This window comes from Pelecanus crispus, unplaced genomic scaffold (assembly GCF_030463565.1).
Source record: "Pelecanus crispus isolate bPelCri1 unplaced genomic scaffold, bPelCri1.pri SCAFFOLD_405, whole genome shotgun sequence".
In the NCBI taxonomy this organism is placed as follows: domain Eukaryota; kingdom Metazoa; phylum Chordata; class Aves; order Pelecaniformes; family Pelecanidae; genus Pelecanus; species Pelecanus crispus.
Window position 1 is genome coordinate 1 of NW_027461471.1, and position 20,128 is coordinate 20,128.

At 65.1% G+C, this 20,128-nt stretch overlaps 2 protein-coding genes across 2 annotated transcripts; both read right to left on the reverse strand.

The window, feature by feature from the left end:
- Positions 1-248: 248 nt before the first annotated feature.
- Positions 249-12,024, reverse strand: TIMM50 (translocase of inner mitochondrial membrane 50; the record flags this gene model as incomplete). The annotated part of the gene is made up of 9 exons (XM_075727475.1): positions 11,857-12,024; positions 6,829-6,994; positions 6,695-6,726; positions 2,883-2,904; positions 2,524-2,582; positions 882-1,001; positions 688-792; positions 500-598; positions 249-405 (listed from the first exon to the last, which is right to left on the reverse strand). Coding segments are annotated over exons 1-9 (928 nt in total), but the record flags the coding sequence as incomplete, so codon positions are not given.
- A 619-nt stretch (positions 12,025-12,643) lies between these two features.
- Positions 12,644-19,650, reverse strand: SUPT5H (SPT5 homolog, DSIF elongation factor subunit; the record flags this gene model as incomplete). The annotated part of the gene is given in 8 exon segments (XM_075727476.1): positions 12,644-12,865; positions 13,754-13,849; positions 13,949-14,152; positions 15,109-15,277; positions 17,271-17,292; positions 17,295-17,428; positions 17,551-17,629; positions 19,521-19,650. Coding segments are annotated over 8 exon segments (978 nt in total), but the record flags the coding sequence as incomplete, so codon positions are not given.
- Positions 19,651-20,128: the final 478 nt, after the last annotated feature.

The following is a 20,128-nucleotide window of genomic DNA, read 5'->3' on the forward strand; positions in this document are numbered from 1 at the left end:
ACATTGGGGGACATTTGGGGACGCTGGGGACGTTTGGGGACGGTTTCGGAGACGTCGGGGGACATTGGGGGCCATTTGGGGATGGGTTTGGATGGTTTTGGGGACATTTGGGGACGCTGGGGCCATTTGGGGACGGTTTTGGGGACATTTGGGGACATTTGGGGACGCTGGGGACATTTGGGGACGGTTTCGGAGACGTCGGGGGACATTGGGGGCCATTTGGGGCCGGCGGGGAGGGCTTCGCCTACTTTTGAGGAAGGCGGCGAGGTCGTAGAGCGCGCGGTCGTCGGAGCTGCCGTCCCAGCGCGGCAGCGCCAGCCCGTTGTAGGGCTGGAGGCAGAAGGCTTCTCGCCGGCAATCCACCACCACCACCTTGGCCGGGTCTCGGTTGAGGCAGGAAATATCCTGGCGGAGGGGACCCGAAAAAAGGGGGGTGGGGGGGCTGGTGGAGGGGCTTCGGGGACCCCGAAATCTCCGCCGGCCCCGCCGCCCCCGGCACCTTGACGTGGCGGCCGTCCATGTAGCGGGTGGCGTCGCGGAAAAGGCGGTAGGAGACGAAACCGTGGGGGTCCACGCTGTCGATGAGGGGGAACGCCGTCTGCGGGGGGAGAAAAGGGTTTGGGGGAGAGGGCGGGGGGCACCCTGGGGGGGTGGGGCACCCCCATAGCGGGGGGGTGTCGCGCTCACCATGCCGGTTTCGGAGGTGAAGACGACGATTTCGTAAAGAGGCGCGAGCTGTTGCAGGAGGTTCTCGATGCCCGGGCGTTTTTTGAAACGCCAACCGGTGACGAGCTGGGTTTTTTGGAAGGGGTGCGGAAAGGTGACGCGGGGCGGGGCAGCAATTAGGGGGGGGCGGGGGGGGAAATTTGGGGGTCGCTCACCGACCACTCCGGGTGCAGCAGGACGTCGGTGAGCTCGATGACGAGGGTGTAGGGGGGCTGGTAGTAGGGCTCGCGTAAGGGGTCCGGGAGTAATTTGGGGCTGGTGGGTTCGATGATCATCTGGGGGGGGCGGGGAGGGAAAGGGGTGGAGAGCCCCCCCAAAAATGGGGACATGAAGAGGGGGAGAGGGCGGCTGCGCCGGCGGAAGGCGCCCAGAATGGGAGGAAAGCCGCCAAAATGGGGAAAAGCCTCCGCAAAATGGGGAAAAGCCTCCGCAAAATGGGGAAAAGCCCCCCAAAATGGGAAAAAGCCTCCGCAAAATGGGGAAAAGCCCCCCCAAAATGGGAAAAAGCCTCCCCAAAATGGGGAAAAGCCTCCCCAAAATGGGAAAAAGCCTCCGCAAAATGGGGAAAAGCCCCCCCAAAATGGGAAAAAGCCTCCGCAAAATGGGGAAAAGCCCCCCCAAAATGGGAAAAAGCCTCCGCAAAATGGGAAAAGCCTCCCCAAAATGGGAGGAGGCCCCCCCAAAATGGGAGGAGGCCCCTCAAAATGGGAGGAAGGCCCCTCAAAATGGGAAGGAACCCCCCAAAAGGGAGGAAGCCCCCCCCCAAAATGGGAGGAAGGCCCCTCAAAATGGGAGGAAGGCCCCTCAAAATGGGAAGAAACCCCCCAAAAATGGGAAGAAACCCCCCAAAAGGGAGGAAGCCCCCTCAAAATGGAGGAAGCCCCCCCAAAATGGGAGGAAGCCCCCCCAAAATGGGAGGAAGCCCCCCCAAAATGGGAGGAAGGCCCCTCAAAATGGAAGGAAGCCCCCCCAAAATGAGAAGACAACCCCCAAAATGGGAGGAAGCCCCCCCGAAATGGGAAGAAGGCCCCCCAAAATGGGAAGAAGCCCCCTCAAAATTGAAGGAAGCCCCCCCAAAATGAGAAGATAACCCCCAAAATGGGAGGAAGCCCCCCAAAATGGGAGGAAGCCCCCTCAAAATGGAAGGAAGCCCCCCCAAAATGAGAAGACAACCCCCAAAATGGGAGGAAGCCCCCCCAAAATGGGAGGAAGCCCCCCAAAATGGGAGGAAGGCCCCTCAAAATGGAAGGAAGCCCCCCCAAAATGAGAAGACAACCCCCAAAATGGGAGGAAGCCCCCCCAAAATGGGAAGAAGGCCCCCCAAAATGGGAAGAAGCCCCCTCAAAATGGAAGGAAGACCCCTCAAAATGGAAGGAAGCCCCCCCAAAATGAGAAGACAACCCCCAAAATGGGAGGAAGCCCCCCCAAAATGGGAAGAAGGCCCCCCAAAATGGGAAGAAGCCCCCTCAAAATGGAAGGAAGACCCCTCAAAATGGAAGGAAGCCCCCCAAAATGAGAAGACAACCCCCAAAATGGGAGGAAGCCCCCCCGAAATGGGAAGAAGGCCCCCCAAAATGGGAAGAAGCCCCCTCAAAATGGAAGGAAGACCCCTCAAAATGGAAGGAAGCCCCCCCAAAATGAGAAGACAACCCCCAAAATGGGAGGAAGCCCCCCCGAAATGGGAAGAAGGCCCCCCAAAATGGGAAGAAGGCCCCCCCAAATGGGAGGAAGCCCCCCCAAAACGGGAGGAAGCCCCCCCAAAACGGGAGGAAGCCCCCCCGACGGCTGCCCACCCACCTGCCTGTAGTCCTTGAAGTATTTGTAGGTCCTGCGGAGCTGCTGGATGCCCACGGGGTCTGCGGAGCCAAGGCCAAGCGCGGGTGAGGGGCCCCCGGCGTCCCTGCTGTCCCCAAGGGGGGTGACAGCTCCCCCCCCCAACCCCGCCACCCCCAATTGAGGATAAAAACCAAAACACCACCCCCCCCCCCCCCCAAAAAAAAAGCCCCTTTTGGGTAACAACGGGGCGTTAAAAGCATCGTAAAAGCCTCCGGCCGCGACACCCAAGTGTCAAAGGGCCCCGAGGACGCGACTGTCCCCTCCCGCGGTGGCTGTCACCCCCCCCGGCCGCCCTGGGGGGGTCTGGGGGCGTCACTCACCGCCATCGAACTCATCGGGGATCTGCGGGGGCAAGAGGGAGGCGAAGGGTTAAGGTGGGGACAGAAGAAAGGACGGGGGGGGGGGGACAGAAAAAAGGACGTAAGGACGCAAAAAAGGATGGGGGGGAGGCGAAAAAGGATGGGGGGGGACAAAAAAGGATGGGGGGGACACGAAAAAAGGATGGGGGGAGGCGAAAAAGGGCGCAAAAAAGGACGGGGGGGCGCAAAAAAGGATGCGGGGGCGCAAAAAAAGGACGGGGGGGGCGCAAAAAAAGGATGCGGGGGCGCAAAAAAGGATGGGGGATGCAAAAAAAGGACGGGGGGACAGAAAAAGGGATGGGGGGGTGCAAAAAAGGATGGGGGGATGCAAAAAAGGATGGGGGGGTGCAAAAAAGGACGGGGGGACAGAAAAAGGGATGGGGGGGTGCAAAAAAGGATGGGGGGATGCAAAAAAGGATGGGGGGGGTGCAAAAAAGGATGGGGGGGTGCAAAAAAGGACATAAGGATGCAAAAAAGGATGGGGGGGACAGAAAAAAGGATGGGGGGGTGCAAAAAAGGATGGGGGGATGCAAAAAAGGATGGGGGGGTGCGAAAAAAGGATGGGGGGGTGCAAAAAAGGATGGGGGGGCGCAAAAAAGGATGGGGGGGATGCAAAAAAAAGGATGGGGGGGTGCGAAAAAAGGATGGGGGGGTGCAAAAAAGGACGGGGGGGTGCGAAAAAAGGATGGGGGGGACGCAAAAAAAAGGATGTGGGGACGCAAAAAAGGATGGGGGGGTGCGAAAAAAAGGATGGGGGGGTGCAAAAAAGGACATAAGGATGCAAAAAAAGGACGGGGGGACAGAAAAAAGGATGGGGGGGGTGCAAAAAAGGATGGGGGGGCGCAAAAAAGGATGGGGGGGATGCAAAAAAAGGACGGGGGGACAGAAAAAAGGACATAAGGACGCAAAAAAGGACGGGGGGGGGGCGCGAAAAAGGACGGGGGGGGACGCAAAAAAGGATGGGGGTACAGAAAAAAGGATGGGGGGTGCAAAAAAGGATGGGGGGACAGAAAAAAGGACATAAGGATGCAAAAAAGGATGGGGGGGCGCGAAAAAAGGATGGGGGGTGCAAAAAAGGATGGGGGGATGCAAAAAAGGATGGGGGGTGCAAAAAAGGATGGGGGGTGCAAAAAAGGATGTGGGGGACAGAAAAAAGGACATAAGGATGCAAAAAAGGATGGGGGGGTGCGAAAAAGGACGGGGGGGACGCAAAAAAGGACGGGGGTACAGAACAAAGGACATAAGGATGCAAAAAAGGATGGGGGGGTGCAAAAAAGGATGGGGGGGACAGAAAAAAGGACATAAGGACGCAAAAAAGGACGGGGGGGACAGAAAAAAGGACATAAGGATGCAAAAAAGGATGGGGGGGCGCGAAAAAAGGATGGGGGGGGACACAAAAAAAGGACGGGGAGACACAAGAAAGGACATAAGGACGCAAAAAAAAGGACGGGGGGACACAAGAAAAGGACATAAGGATGCAAAAAAGGACGGGGGGGTGCGAAAAAAGGATGGGGGGGCGCAAAAAAGGACATAAGGACGCAAAAAAGGACATAAGGACGCAAAAAAGGACATAAGGATGCAAAAAAGGAGGGGGGGGGGGCGTGAAAAAAGGACGTGGGGATGCAAAAAAAGGATGGGGGGGTGCAAAAAAGGACGGGGGGGTGCCAAAAAGGGGCGGGGGGGTGCAAAAAAAGGGCGGGGGGGGCCATAAAAAAGGACATAGGGACGTAAGGAAGGGCGGGGGGCCGCGGGTGCCAAGGCCCATTCGCAGGCAGGTGCCACCGATTCGGCGCCGTGCCCCCCGCCCCGGCCCCGGTTGCGGCCCCCTCCCCGGGCAGCGGGCGGGGGCAGGGCAATCGCACCCCCCCGGGAGCCCCGCACGAGGAACCCCGCTCGACACCTGCCAGATTCGCCAAAAAAGGGGCTTTGGGTGACAAAAACGAGGGGCGGCAGGGCCGGGGGGACGCGGCGCTGCGTTTTTGGGGACGCGCAGCTGCGTTTTGGGGACACGGCGCTGCGTTTTGGGGACGCGGCGCTGCGTTTTGGGGACGCGCAGCTGCGTTTTGGGGACACGCTGCTGCGTTTTGGGGACACGCAGCTGCATTTTGGGGACACACAGCTGCATTTTGGGGATGCGTTGCTGCGTTTTGGGGACACGGTGCTGCGTTTTGGGGACACGGTGCTGCATTTTGGGGACACGCTGCTGCGTTTTGGGGACGCGGCGCTGCATTTTGGGGACACACAGCTGCATTTTGGGGACGCGTCGCTGCATTTTGGGGACACGCAGCTGCATTTTGGGGACACACTGCTACATTTTGGGGACACGCAGCTGCATTTTGGGGACACACTGCTACATTTTGGGGACACGCAGCTGCATTTTGGGGACACACAGCTGCATTTTGGGGACACGCAGCTGCATTTTGGGGACACACTGCTACATTTTGGGGACACACAGCTACATTTTGGGGACGCGTCGCTGCATTTTGGGGACACGCAGCTGCATTTTGGGGGACGCGTCGCTGCATTTTGGGGACACATTGCTACATTTTGGGGACACATTGCTACATTTTGGGGACACGGTGCTGCGTTTTGGGGACACACAGCTGCATTTTGGGGACACACAGCTGCATTTTGGGGACGCGTCGCTGCATTTTGGGGACACGCAGCTGCATTTTGGGGACACGCAGCTGCATTTTGGGGACACATTGCTACATTTTGGGGACACGGTGCTGCGTTTTGGGGACACACAGCTGCATTTTGGGGACGCGTCGCTGCATTTTGGGGACACGCAGCTGCGTTTTGGGGACACGGCGCTGCGTTTTGGGGACACGCTGCTGCATTTTGGGGACACGGCGCTGCATTTTGGGGATGCGTTGCTGCGTTTTGGGGACGCGCAGCTGCATTTTGGGGACACATTGCTACATTTTGGGGACACGGTGCTGCGTTTTGGGGACACACAGCTGCATTTTGGGGACACACCGCTGCATTTTGGGGACGCGGCGCTGCATTTTGGGGACGCGGCGCTGCATTTTGGGGACAAGTTGCTGCGTTTTGGGGACACGTCACTGCATTTTGGGGACGCGTTGCTTCATTTTGGGGACACGCTGCTACATTTTGGGGACACGCAGCTGCGTTTTGGGGACACGCAGCTGCGTTTTGGGGACACGCAGCTGCGTTTTGGGGACACGCAGCTGCGTTTTGGGGATGCGTTGCTGCGTTTTGGGGACGCGTCGCTGCATTTTGGGGACGCGTCGCTTCGTTTTGGGGACATGCTGCTCCCTTTGGGGACATGTTGCTGCATTTTGGGGACGCGCCACTGCGTTTTGGGGACATGTTGCTTTGTTTTGGGGACGTGCCGCTGCGTTTTGGGGACGTGCCGCTGCGTTTTGGGGACACGCCGCTGCGTTTTGGGGACACGCCGCTGCGTTTTGGGGACATTGCTCTGTTTTGGGGACGCGCCGCTTCATTTTGGGGACGCACCGCTTCATTTTGGGGACACGCTGCTCCCTTTGGGGACACGCCGCTGCATTTTGGGGACACATCGCTCCCTTTGGGGACACGGGGCCGCGACACGAAAACCCCAAAATAAGGGAAAACACGAGCGAAAGCGGACAGACCGCGGCAAGGCAGGGAAAGGAGGGAGAGGGGAAAGGCGCTGTGTCCCCAAATGTCCCCAAATGTCCCCAAATGTCCCCAAAGGGTAGGGAGGGGACATCAGCGCGGCGTAAAATAACACAAAAAAAGGGGGGGAACGGCCGCCGCGCGCCCCTCACCTTGGCGCCGTGCTCGTCCACCGCGTTGCTGCCTGCGGGAGAGAGCGGAGGTGAGGAGGGCCCGGGGGTGACGCCGGGGGGGGGACACCGGGGGGGGGACACCGGGGGGACACCGGGGGACGGCGGGGACTCACCGAAAACGTAGACGATGGCCACGCCGCCGCCGGCGCCCAGCAGCCCCGCCAGACGCAGGGCCACCCGCCGGGCCGCCGCTATCCGCTCCCGCCGCCGCCGCTCTTCTTCCTCCCCTTCTTCCTCCCGCTCCGCGCCCGGGGTGCGTGCCGGGGGTCCCTCGGTCGCCTGCGGGGACGCGGAGAGGGGACAGGCCGGGAGCTCGGTTGGGAAGTCCCCGAGACGGCCGGGGACGCTTGGGGACATTGGGGAGGCGCGAGGATGTAACCAGGGAGCCCCAGGGACGGCCAAGGAGCCTGCGGGGACACTTTGGGGACACTTTGGGGACACTTTGGGGATGCTCCCGGCACCAGGGACGCTTGGGGAAAGCTGGGAAGCTCTGGGGATGGCTGAGGGTGAGCTGGGATGTCCGGGGAGCTCCAGGGATGGCCAGGGACACCCGAGGAGGTTCAGGGACACTTGGGGACACCCAGGGATGGCTGAGGATGGCCAGGGACACCCAGGGACCCCCCGGGACACCCAGGGACACCCAGGGACACCCAGGGACCCCCAGGGATCCCCAGACATGGCCGAGGATGGCCAGGGACACCCAGAAACATTTGGGGACATCCAGGGATGGCTAAGGACACCCAGGGACCCTTGGGGACCCGCAGGGATGGGCAGGGACACCCAGGAACCCTTGGGGACATCCATGGAGCCCTAGGGATGGCCTTGGGGACACCCAGGGACCCTTGGGGACACCCAGGGATGGCCAAGCATGGCCAGGGACAACCAGGGACCCTTGGGGACAGCCAGGGAGCCCCAGCGATGACCAAGGACACCCAGGGAGCCCTAGGGATGACCTTGGGGACACCCAGGAACCCTTGGGGACATCCATGGAGACCTAGGGATGGCTTTGGGGACACCCAGGGACCCTTGGGGACACCCAGGGAGCTCTGGGGACACCCATGGAGCCCTAGGGATGGCCTTGGGGACACCCAGGGACCCTTGGGGACACCCAGGGATGGCCGAGCATGGCCAGGGACACCCAGGGACCCCTGGGGACACCCAGGGAGCTCTGGGGACACCCAGGGAGCCCTAGGGATGGCCAGGGACACCCAGGGATCCTTGGGGACACCCATGGAGCCCCAGCGATGACCAAGGACACCCAGGGAGCCCCAGGGATGGCCTAGGGGACACCCAGGGACCCTTGGGGACACCCAGGGATGGCCGAGCATGGCCAGGGACACCCAGGGAGCCCTAGGGATGGCCTTGGGGACACCCAGGGACAGCCATGTAGCCCCAGCGATGACCAAGGACACCCAGGGAGCCCTAGGGATGGCCAGGGCCACCCAGGGACCCCTGGGGACACCCAGGGATGGCTGAGGATGGCCAGGGCCACCCAGGGACCCTTAGGGACACCCATGAAGCCCCAGGGATGACCGAGGACACCCAGGGACCCCTGGGGACACCCAGGGATGGCCGAGGATGGCCAGGGACACCCAGGGACCCTTGGGGACATCCATGGAGCCCCAGCGATGGCCTTGGGGCCACCCAGGGACCCTTGGGGACACCCAGGGAGCTCTAGGGATGGCCAGGGACACCCAGGGATGGCCGAGCATGGCCAGGGACACCCAGGGACCCCTGGGGACACCCATGGAGCCCCAGCGATGACCAAAGACACCCAGCGAGCCCTAGGGATGACCTTGGGGACACCCAGGGACCCTTGGGGACAGCCAGAGAGCCCTAGAGATGGCTGAGGATGGCCAGGGACCCTTGGGGACACCCAGGGACCCCCCGGGGACCCACAGGGACACCCAGGGACACCCAGGGACCCACAGGGACACCCAGGGACACCCAGGGATCCCCAGACATGGCCGAGGATGGCCAGGGACACCCAGAAACATTTGGGGACATCCAGGGATGGCTAAGGACACCCAGGGACCCTTGGGGACCCGCAGGGATGGGCAAGGACACCCAGGAACCCTTGGGGACATCCATGGAGACCTAGGGATGGCCTTGGGGACACCCAGGGACCCTTGGGGACACCCAGGGATGGCCGAGCATGGCCAGGGACAACCAGGGACCCTTGGGGACAGCCAGGGAGCCCCAGCGATGACCAAGGACACCCAGGGAGCCCTAGGGATGGCTTTGGGGACACCCAGGGACCCTTGGGGACACCCAGGGAGCTCTGGGGACACCCAGGGAGCCCTAGGGATGGCCAGGGACACCCAAGGACCCTTGGGGACACCCAGGGATGGCCGAGCATGGCCAGGGACACCCAGGGAGCCCTGGGGACACCCACGGAGCCCTAGGGATGGCCTTGGGGACACCCAGGGACCCCTGGGGACACCCAGGGATGGCCGAGGATGGCCAGAGACCCTTGGGGACACCCAGGGACCCTTGGGGACATCCATGGAGCCCCAGGGATGACCGCGAACACACAGGGACCCTTGGGGACACCCAGGGATGGCCAAGCATGGCCAGGGCCACCCAGGGACCCTTAGGGACACCCATGAAGCCCCAGGGATGACCAAGGACACCCAGGGAGCCCTAGGGATGGCCTTGGGGACACCCAGGGACCCTTGGGGACACCCAGGGATGGCCGAGGATGGCCAGGGCCACCCAGGGACCCTTAGGGACACCCATGAAGCCCTAGGGATGACCGAGGACACCCAGGGACCCCTGGGGACACCCAGGGATGGCCGAGGATGGCCAGGGACACCCAGGGACCCTTGGGGACATCCATGGAGCCCCAGCGATGGCCTTGGGGCCACCCAGGGACCCTTGGGGACACCCAGGGAGCTCTAGGGATGGCCAGGGACACCCAGGGATGGCCAAGCATGGCCAGGGACACCCAGGGACCCCTGGGGACACCCATGGAGCCGCAGCGATGACCAAAGACACCCAGCGAGCCCTAGGGATGGCCTTGGGGACACCCAGGGACCCTTGGGGACAGCCAGAGAGCCCTAGAGATGGCTGAGGATGGCCAGGGACCCTTGGGGACACCCAGGGACCCCCCGGGGACCCACAGGGACACCCAGGGACACCCAGGGACCCACAGGGACACCCAGGGACACCCAGGGATCCCCAGACATGGCCGAGGATGGCCAGGGACACCCAGAAACATTTGGGGACATCCAGGGATGGCTAAGGACACCCAGGGACCCTTGGGGACCCGCAGGGATGGGCAAGGACACCCAGGAACCCTTGGGGACATCCATGGAGACCTAGGGATGGCCTTGGGGACACCCAGGGACCCTTGGGGACACCCAGGGAGACCTAGGGATGGCCTTGGGGACACCCAGGGACCCTTGGGGACACCCAGGGATGGCCAAGCATGGCCAGGGACACCCAGGGACCCTTGGGGACAGCCAGGGAGCTCTAGGGATGACCGAGGACACCCAGGGATCCTTGGGGACACCCATGGAGCCCCAGCGATGACCAAGGACACCCAGGGAGCCCCAGTGATGGCCTTGGGGACACCCAGAGACCCTTGGGGACATCCAGGGATGGCCAAGCATGGCCAGGGACACCCAGGGACACCCAGGGACCCTTGGGGACACCCAGGGAGCCCCAGCGATGACCAAGGACACCCAGGGACTCTTGGGGACACCCATGGAGCCCTAGGGATGGCCAGGGACACCCAGGGACCCCTGGGGACAGCCATGGAGCCCCAGCGATGACCAAGGACACCCAGGGAGCCCTAGGGATGGCCTTGGGGACACCCAGGGACCCTTGGGGACACCCAGGGATGGCCAAGCATGGCCAGGGACACCCAGGGACACCCAGGGACCCTTGGGGACACCCATGGAGCCCTAGGGATGGCTGAGGATGGCCAGGGACCCTTGGGGACACCCAGGGACCCTTGGGGACATCTATGGAGCCCCAGGGATGGCCTTGGGGACACCCAGGGACCCTTGGGGACACCCAGGGATGGCCGAGCATGGCCAGGGACACCCAGGGACCCTTGGGGACACCCATGGAGCCCCAGCGATGACCAAGGACACCCAGGGAGCCCCAGGGATGGCCTTGGGGACACCCAGGGACCCTTGGGGACACCCATGGAGCCCTAGGGATGGCCTTGGGGAAACCCAGGGACCCTTGGGGACACCCAGGGATGGCCAAGCATGGCCAGGGACACCCAGGGACCCCTGGGGACACCCATGGAGCCCCAGCGATGACCAAGGACACCCAGGGAGCCCTAGGGATGGCCTTGGGGACACCCAGGGACCCTTGGGGACACCCATGGAGCCCTAGGGATGACCGAGGACACCCAGGGATCCTTGGGGACACCCATGGAGCCCCAGCGATGACCAAGGACACCCAGGGAGCCCCAGGGATGGCCTTGGGGACACCCAGAGACCCTTGGGGACACCCAGGGATGGCCAAGCATGGCCAGGGACACCCAGGGACCCTTGGGGACACCCATGGAGCCCTAGGGATGGCTGAGGATGGTCAGGGACCCTTGGGGACACCCAGGGACCCTTGGGGACATCTATGGAGCCCCAGGGATGGCCTTGGGGACACCCAGAGACCCTTGGGGACACCCAGGGATGGCCGAACATGGCCAAGGACACCCAGGGACCCTTGGGGACACCCATGGAGCCCCAGCGATGACCAAGGACACCCAGGGAGCCCCAGGGATGGCCTTGGGGACACCCAGGGACCCTTGGGGACACCCATGGAGCCCCAGCGATGACCAAGGACACCCAGGGAGCCCCAGGGACTCTTGGGGACACCCATGGAGCCCTAGGGATGGCCTTGGGGACACCCAGGGACCCCTGGGGACAGCCACGTAGCCCCAGCGATGACCCAGGACACCCATGGAGCCCTAGGGACCCCAGTGGAGCCCCAGGGATGGCCGAGGACGGCCAAGGCGAACCGGGGAGCCCTGGCAACACCCAGGGACAGGCGCAGACCCGCGGGGACCCCCGGAAACGGCCAGAGAGGCCCGGGGATATGCGGGGACCCCCGGGGACCCCCGTGCCCGCCCCCCCCAGGCCCGGGCCCGGGCCCGGGCCCGCTCCCGCCCGCTGGGCTCAGCCCACCTGGTGCCGCCGCAGCCGCTCCCGCAGCACCGCCTCGGTACCGGCGGTGCCGCTGGCGGCCCGGCCCAGAGCGGTGCGGGCCCGGCGGGGCCCCAGAGCGGCGCAGGCCCCGCAGGCCAAAACCGCCCGCCCGGCCGCAGCCGCCGCCGCCGCCACCGCCGCCGCCATCTTCCCACACCGCCCGCCCCAGGGCGCAGGCGCGGGAGCCGCGGCCAATCCCCTTCCAGCGCCGCCAGCCAATGAGAAACGGCGCGGGGGAGAGGAGCGGGAGGAGGTGAGCCGCGGAGGGCGGGGCCTGAGGGTTGGTGGCCAATTGCGGCGCGGCGACCGGCCAATGGCGGCGGAGCGGAGGCGGGGCCGGCGGCCGGAGAGCCAATGAGAGGAGGAGGAGCGGAGGCAGGGTGAAGCCGCGCCGTGCCCGTCTTCCGCCCGCTTCACCCATCCCGGCTCCATTTTGGGGGGGGGGGGTCCCCGGTTCGAGCCCCCCCGTCCCCAGCCCACGGGGGTCCGGTTCACCCCCCCACCCCGGGCCCCGCTTCACCCCACTCCCAGCCCCACGGCGGGGCCGGTTTAACCCCATTTCCCCAGCTCCACGGAGTAGGGGGGAGCCGGTTCAACCCCCCCCCCCCCCCCAAAATGGGGCAAGGGGGGGGGGCATTCGCACCCCCCAAGCCCCACAGGGCCCCCCCAAAATGGCAGCAGAGGGGGTGCCGCACCCACAGGCGTTTATTCGACACCTAAACCTCGTTACAAGCAGCAGCGCAAGGAAGGGGGGGGGGGGAACCCAAAAAAAAAGGGGGAGGGGGGGAAGAAAATGGGGGGCCACAAAGAAAATGGGGGGGCGGGGGAGTAAAGGGGGGGGCCCTCAGGCTTCCAGCAGTTTGCCGAGGAAGCGGAGGTTGAGGATCTTGAGCTGCTCCTCCAAATCCATGCGGACGATGCCGTCCTCCCCGTCGATGCTGAGCAGGATCCCGGTGGCTTCCCGATCCTCCCCCAGGATCACTTTTACCTGGGGGGGGGGTTAATGCCGTGAGGGGAGGGGGGAGATGGTGGAGAGGGGGGCTTGGAGGGGTATGGGGGGGGGGGGGGTCCCCAAAGGGGTTGTGGGGGGTCGCAGAGGGGCTGGTGCAGCGCCTGAGGGGATCCAGAAGATCCCTAAGGAACTGTGGGGTGGTGGGGGGAGTGCTGGGGGGTCCCGGGGGGGGGGCAGGGGGTCCCAGAGGGGCTGGTGCTGCGCCTAAGGGGATCTAGAAGATCCCCAAGGAGCTGTGGGGTGGTGGGGGGAGTGTTGCGGGGTCCTGGGGGGGGTCCAGGGGGTCCTGGGGGGGTCCTGGAGGTCCCAGCGGGGCCGGTGCAGCGCCTGAGGGGATCTAGAAGATCCCCAAGGAACCGTGGGGGGAGCGTTGGGGGTCCTGGAGGGGGTCTGGGGGGTCCCAGGGGGGCTGGTGCAGCGCCTGAGGGGATCTAGAAGATCCCCAAGGAACCGTGGGGTGCTGGGGGCAGCGTTGGGGGGTCCTGGGGGAATCCGGGGGGTCCCAGAGGGGCCGGTGCAGCACCTGAGGGGATCTTGAAGATCCCCAAGGAACCGTGGGGCAGTGGGGGGAGCGTTGGGGGTCCTGGAGGGGGTCTGGGGGGTCCCAGCGGGGCTGGTGCAGCGCCTGAGGGGATCTTGAAGATCCCCAAGGAACCGTGGGGCAGTGGGGGGAGCGTTGGGGGGTCCTGGGGGGATCCAGGGGGGTCCTGGGGGCTGTCTGGGGGGTCCCAGCGGGGCTGGTGCAGCACCTGAGGGGATCTAGAAGATCCCCAAGGAACTGTGGGGTGGTGGGGGGAGCGTTGGGGGTTCAGGGGAGCGTTGGGGGTCCTGGGGGGGTCCAGGGGGCTCCGGGGGGGTCCCTACCTTGTTGCTTTTGGTGGGGGTGACGGGCTCCAGGTGCTCGCTGGAGATGCTGACCACCTTCTCGCTGTCCTTCAGGTAGACGGAGCACATCCCACCCTATAGCGACAAAACAGGGGGGGGTCACCATCACCCTATGTGCGTCCCCCCACCCCAAAACCGCCCCCCAAACCTCCCCCCGCTTCCCGGGGGTCTCACCGTGACGCTGCGGATGACGCCGGTCTGTCCCACCGCCTGACTGTCCAGGTAGGTGTCACGGACTTTCACCTGGATGTCGGTGGTCACCCAGTCGCTGGAGCTCTGCTCGATCCCCGAGCCGGGGGTGTGGGGGTTGTACCCCCCCGGGGAAGGGGCTCCGGGGGTCATGGGGCTGTAGCCCACCGGGCTGGGGCTGGGGCTCGCCTGTGGGGAGAGAGAGGAGGCAGGTAGGGGGGCGAGGAGGGGTGTTGGGGGCTTGGAGGGGGCGAGGAGGGGGGCGAGGGGGCTAAATGTGGGCTACGAGGGGGGGGTGAGGGGGGTGCAGGGGCACTATGAGGGGTTTTTAGGGGGGTTATGTGGGGGCTACAAGGGGGTTTAGGGGGGTGCAGTGGCACTATGAGGGGGTTTAGGGGGTTATATGGGGCTACAAGGGGGTTTAGGGGTGCTACGAGGGGATCTGGGGGGGTGCAGGGGCACTATGAGGGGTTTTAGGGGGTTATGTGGGGGCTACAAGGGGGTTTAGGGGCATGCAGGGGCACTATGAGGGGGTTTAGGGGGTTATATGGGGGCTACAAGGGGTTTAGAGGTGCTACGAGGGGATCTGGGGGGGTGCAGGGGCACTATGAGGGGGTTTAGGGGGTTATATGGGGGCTATGAGGGGATTTGGGGGGGCTACGAGGGGATTTAGGGGCATGCAGGGGCACTATGAGGGGGGTTTAGGGAGTTATATGGGGGCTACAAGGGGGTTTAGGGTGCTACGAGGGGATCTGGGGGGGTGCAGGGGCACTATGAGGGGATTTAGGGGGTTATATGGGGGCTACGAGGGGAATTTGGGGGGGCTACAAGGGGATTTGGGGATGCAGTGGCACTGTGAGAGGATTTACGGGGTTATATGGGGGCTACCAGGGGGTTTGGGGGGCTACGAGGGGATTGGGGGGGTGCAGGGGCACTATGGGGGGGTTTAGGGGGTTATATGGGGGCTACAAGGGGGTTTGGGGGGGCTACAAGGGGTTCAGGGGGCTACAAGGGGGCTACGAGGGTGTTTGATGGGGGCTACAAGGGGGTTTGGTGGGCTACGAGGGGGCCTACGAGGGGGTTTAGGGAATTATATGTGGGCTATGAGTGCGCTTGGGGGGCTACGAGGGGGCTACTGGGGGTACCTGGTAAGCCATGGGCGAGGGCGTGGGGTGGTAGCTGGCCGGCGAGTGGGTGTTCTGGTAGCCCACGGGGCTGGGGGCCACTTGGTGGTAGCTCTGGGGGCTGGGGCTGGGCTGGTAGGAGCCCTGCGGCGAGGGGACGGCGTAGGGCGAGAACTGGTCCGTGTTGTACCTGGGCGGGACGGGGGAGAGAGTTTGGGGGTCCCCCGGGAGCAGATTTCTCCCAGGGCCATAGTTTGGGGGTCCCCTGGGAGCCCAATTTCCCCCCAGGGCCGCGTTTTGGGGTCCCCCGGGAGCAGATTTCCACCCAGGCCGTGTTTTGGGGTCCCCCGGGAGCACAATTTCCCCCAGGGCCGTGTTTTGGGGTCCCCCAGGAGCACAATTCCCCCCCAGAGCTGCAGTTTGGGGTCCCCTGGGAGCACAATTCCCCCCAGGGCCGCGTTTTGGGGTCCCCCAAGAACACAATTCCCCCCCAGGGCCGTGTTTTGGGGTCCCCCAGGAGCACAATTCCCCCCAGGGGCCGCGCTTTGGGGTCCCCCAGGAGCAAAATTCCCCCCTGGGCTGTGTTTTGGGGTCCCCCGGGAGCAAAATTCCCCCTGGGCCGTGTTTTGGGGTCCCCCAGGAGCACAATTCCCCCCCAGGAGCACAATTTCCCCCCAGGGCCCGCGCTTTGGGGTCCCCCAGGAGCAGTTTCCCCCCCAGGGGCTGTGTTTTGGGGTCCCCCAGGAGCACAATTCCCCCCCAGGGCCGTGTTTTGGGGTCCCCCCAGGAGCACAATTGCCCCCCAGAGCTGCAGTTTGGGGTCCCCCGGGAGCACAATTCCCCCCAGGGCCGCGTTTTGGGGTCCCCCAAGAACACAATTCCCCCCCAGGGCCGCGCTTTGGGGTCCCCCAGGAGCACAATTTCCCCCTGGGCCGTGTTTTGGGGTCCCCCGGGAGCACAATTTCCCCCCAGGGACGCATTTTGGGGTCCCCAGGAGCAAAATTCCCCCCAGGGCCGTGTTTTGGGGTCCCCCAAGAACACAATTCCCCCCCAGGGCCGTGTTTTGGGGTCCCCCAGGAGCACAATTCCCCCCAGGGCCCGCGCTTTGGGGTCCCCCGGGAGCACAATTCCCCCCCCAGGGCTGTGTTTTTGGGGTCCCCCAGGAGCACAATTCCCCCCCCAGGGCCGTGTTTTGGGGTCCCCCAGTAGCACAATTTCCCCCTGGGCCGTATTTTGGGGTCCCCCAGGAGCACAATTCCCCCCCAGGAGCACAATTTCCCCCCAGGGCCGTGTTTTGGGGTCCCCCAGGAGCACAATTCCCCCCCCAGAGCTGCAGTTTGGGGTCCCCCGGGAGCACAATTCCCCCCAGGGCCGCGCTTTGGGGTCCCCAAGAACACAATTCCCCCCCAGGGCCGTGTTTTGGGGTCCCCCAGGAGCACAATTCCCCCCAGGGCCGCGCTTTGGGGTCCCCCAGGAGCACAATTTCCCCCTGGGCCGTGTTTTGGGGTCCCCCGGGAGCACAATTTCCCCCCAGGGACGCATTTTGGGGTCCCCAGGAGCAAAATTCCCCCCAGGGCCGTGTTTGGGGTCCCCCGGGAGCACAATTCCCCCCAGGAGCACAATTCACCCCCAGGGCTGTGTTTTGGGGTCCCCAAGGAGCACAATTTCCCCCAGGGCCGCGTTTTGGGGTCCCCCAGGAGCAGATTTCCACCCAGGGCCATGTTTTGGGGTCCCCCAGGAGCACAATTCCCCCCCAGGAGCCGTGTTTTGGGGTCCCCCAGGAGCACAATTCCCCCCCAGGAGCACAATTTCCCCCCAGGGCTGTGTTTTGGGGTCCCCCAAGAACACAATTCCCCCCCAGGGCCGTGTTTTGGGGTCCCCCAGGAGCACAATTCCCCCAGGGCCGCGCTTTGGGGTCCCCCAGGAGCACAATTTCCCCCTGGGCCGTGTTTTGGGGTCCCCCGGGAGCACAATTCCACCCCAGGAGCACAATTCCCCCCCAGGGCCGTGTTTTGGGGTCCCCCAGGAGCACAATTCCCCCCCCAGGGCCGTGTTTTGGGGTCCCCCAGGAGCACAATTCCCCCCCAGGGCTGCGTTTCGGGGTCCCCCAGGAGCACTTTCCCCCCCAGAGCCGTGTTTTCGGGGTGCCCCGGGGCCTGCCGTGGGGCAGAGGCATCACTCACATGGCCGGCGTTCCGGGGGTCTGGGGTTGTAGGGCTGGTTAACTTGGGGGGACGAGGGGTCGGGGTAACCGGGGGTCTGCGGATTTGGGGTGCCCCCGTAGCCCTGCGGCGAGGGCGTGGGCTCGTCGTCGAAGCCGTACTCGAAATCCTCGTCGGCTCTACGCAGGGACAGATGAAACGCCAGCGTCACAGCGGGGACCCCAAAAACGGGGCCGGGGGGGGACGGATGGACCCCAAAAATGGGGCTGGGGGGGGACGGACCCCCCCACTTTGCACCCACCTGGAGGGGGTGTTGGGGTTGTTGGGGGTCCCCAAGCGCCGCTCTGGGCGGGCGTGCGGCTGCCGTCGTGCAGGGGGGTCTGCGAGCCGTAGTGCGGCGTGCGGCTGCCTGCCGGGGTCCCGCGACGGCTCCGTCAGCCCGAGACCCCCCCAAAACCCACCCTGAGACCCCCAAAACCCCCTTCTCTGTGTCCCTGGCCCCCAAAATCCCCCCAGGGTCCCCTCCGGGTCCCCTCCGGGTCCCCTCCGTGCCGTTGTCCCCACTCACCGTCGTGCAGCAGCGTGCGGCTGCCTGCCGGGGTCCCCCAACAGCTCCGTCAGCCCAAGACCCCCCCAAAACCCACCCTGAGACCCCCAAAACCCCCTTCTCTGTGTCCCTGGCCCCCCAAATCCCCCCGGAGTCCCCTCTGTGTCCCCTCCATGTCCCTCCGTGCCGTTGTCCCCACTCACCGTCGTTGCAGCGGCGTGCGGCTGCCTGCCGGGGTCCCGCGACAGCTCCGTCAGCCCGAGACCCCCCCAAAACCCCCCGAACCCCCCCCCAAGACCCCCAAAATCCCCTTCTCTGTGTCCCTGGCCCCCCAAAATCCCCCCAGGGCCCCCTCCGTGCCGTTGTCCCCACGCAGCGGCGTGCGGCTGCCTGCTGGGGTCCCATGACGGCTCCGTCAGCCCAAGACCCCCCCAAAACCCACCCTGAGACCCCCAAAACCCCCTTCTCCGTGTCCCTGGCCCCCAAAATCCCCTCGGGTCCCCCTGGGGTCCTCTCCGTGCTGTTGTCCCCACTCACCATCGTGCAGCGGCGTGCGGCTGCCTGCTGGGGTCCCGCGATGGCTCCGTCAGCCCGAGAACCCCCCAAAACCCACCCTGAGACCCCCAAAACCCCCTTCTCTGTGTCCCTGCCCCCCAAAATCCCCCCGGGGTCCTCTCCGTGCTGTTGTCCCCACTCACCGTCGTGCAGCGGCGTGCGGCTGCCTGCCGGGGTCCCGCGACAGCTCCGTCAGCCCGAGACCCCCCCAAAACCCCCCCGAACCCCCCCCCAAGACCCCCAAAATCCCCTTCTCTGTGTCCCCGGCCCCCCAAAATCCCCCCAGGGTCCCCTCTGTGCCGTTGTCCCCACGCAGCGGCATGCGGCTGCCTGCTGGGGTCCCGCGACGGCTCCGTCAGCCCGAGACCCCCCCAAAACCCACCCTGAGACCCCCAAAACCCCCTTCTCGTGTCCCTGGCCCCCAAAATCCCCCCGGGGTCCCCTCCGGGTCCCCTCCATGTCCCCTCCGTGCCGTTGTCCCCACTCACCGTCATGCAGCGGCGTGCGGACTGCCTGCTGGGGTCCCGCAACGGCTCCGTCAGCCCGAGACCCCCCAAAACCCACCCTGAGACCCCCCAAACCCCCTTCTCTGTGTCCCTGGCCCCCCAAAATCCCCCAGGGTCCCCTCCATGTCCCCTCCGTGCCGTTGTCCCCCACTCACTGTTGGGCAGCGGCATGTGGCTGCCTGCCGGGGTCCCGCGACGGCTCTGTCAGCCCAAGACCCCCAATACCCCTTCTCTGTGTCCCCAGCCCCCCAAAATCCCCCCGGAGTCCCCTCTGTGTCCCCTCCAGGTCCCCTCCGTGCCGTTGTCCCCACTCACAGTCGCGCAGCGGCGTGCGGCTGCCTGCTGGGGTCCCGCGACGGTTCCATCAGCCCGAGACCCCCCCCAAACCCCCCCAACCCCCCCCCAAGACCCCCAAAAAACCCCCTTCTCCGTGTCCCTGGCCCCCCAAAATCCCCCCGGGGTCCCCTCTGGGTCCCCTCGGGGTCCCCGTGCCCACTCACCGTCGTGCAGCTGCCTGCCGGGTCCCGCGATGGCTCCGTCAGCCCGAGACCCCCCAAAACCCTCCCCAAGACCCCCCAAAACCCCTTCTCCGTGTCCCCAAGCCCCCCAAAATCCCCCCGGGGTCCCCCTCTGGGTCCCCTCGGGGTCCCCGTGCCCACTCACCGTCATGCAGGGGGGTCTGGGAGCCGTACATGGGGGTGCGGGAGCCGGAGCCGTACATGGGGGTCTGGGAGCCGTACATGGGGGGGTGCGCCCGTAAGCCGACGTCATCCCGCCCGGGCGCCGGGAGCCGCTGTGGGGACAGGGTGGGGGTCAGGGGGATGGGGACCCCTAAAAGGAGCACCCTGACCCCTCTGAGGGCCACCCTGACCTGGCAGGGGGTCTCTGAGGGCCACCCCTGACCCCTCTGAGGGTCTCGAGGGCCACCCCTGACCCCCTCGGGGGGTCTCCAAGGGCCACCCTGACCCCTCTGAGGGTCCTCCGAGGGCCACCCTGACCCCTCGGGGGTCTCCAAGGGCCACCCTGACCCCTCTAAGGACCACCCTGACCCCTCGGAGGGTCTCTGAGGACCACCCTGACCCCTCTGAGGGTCTCCGAGGGCCACCCTGACCCCTCGGGGGGTCTCCAAGGGGCCACCCTGACCCCTCTAAGGACCACCCTGACCCCTCGGGGGGTCTCTGAGGACCACCCTGACCATCTGAGGGCACCCTGACCTGTCCAAGGGCCACCCTGACCCATCTGAAGGCCACCCTGACCCCTTGGGGGGTCTC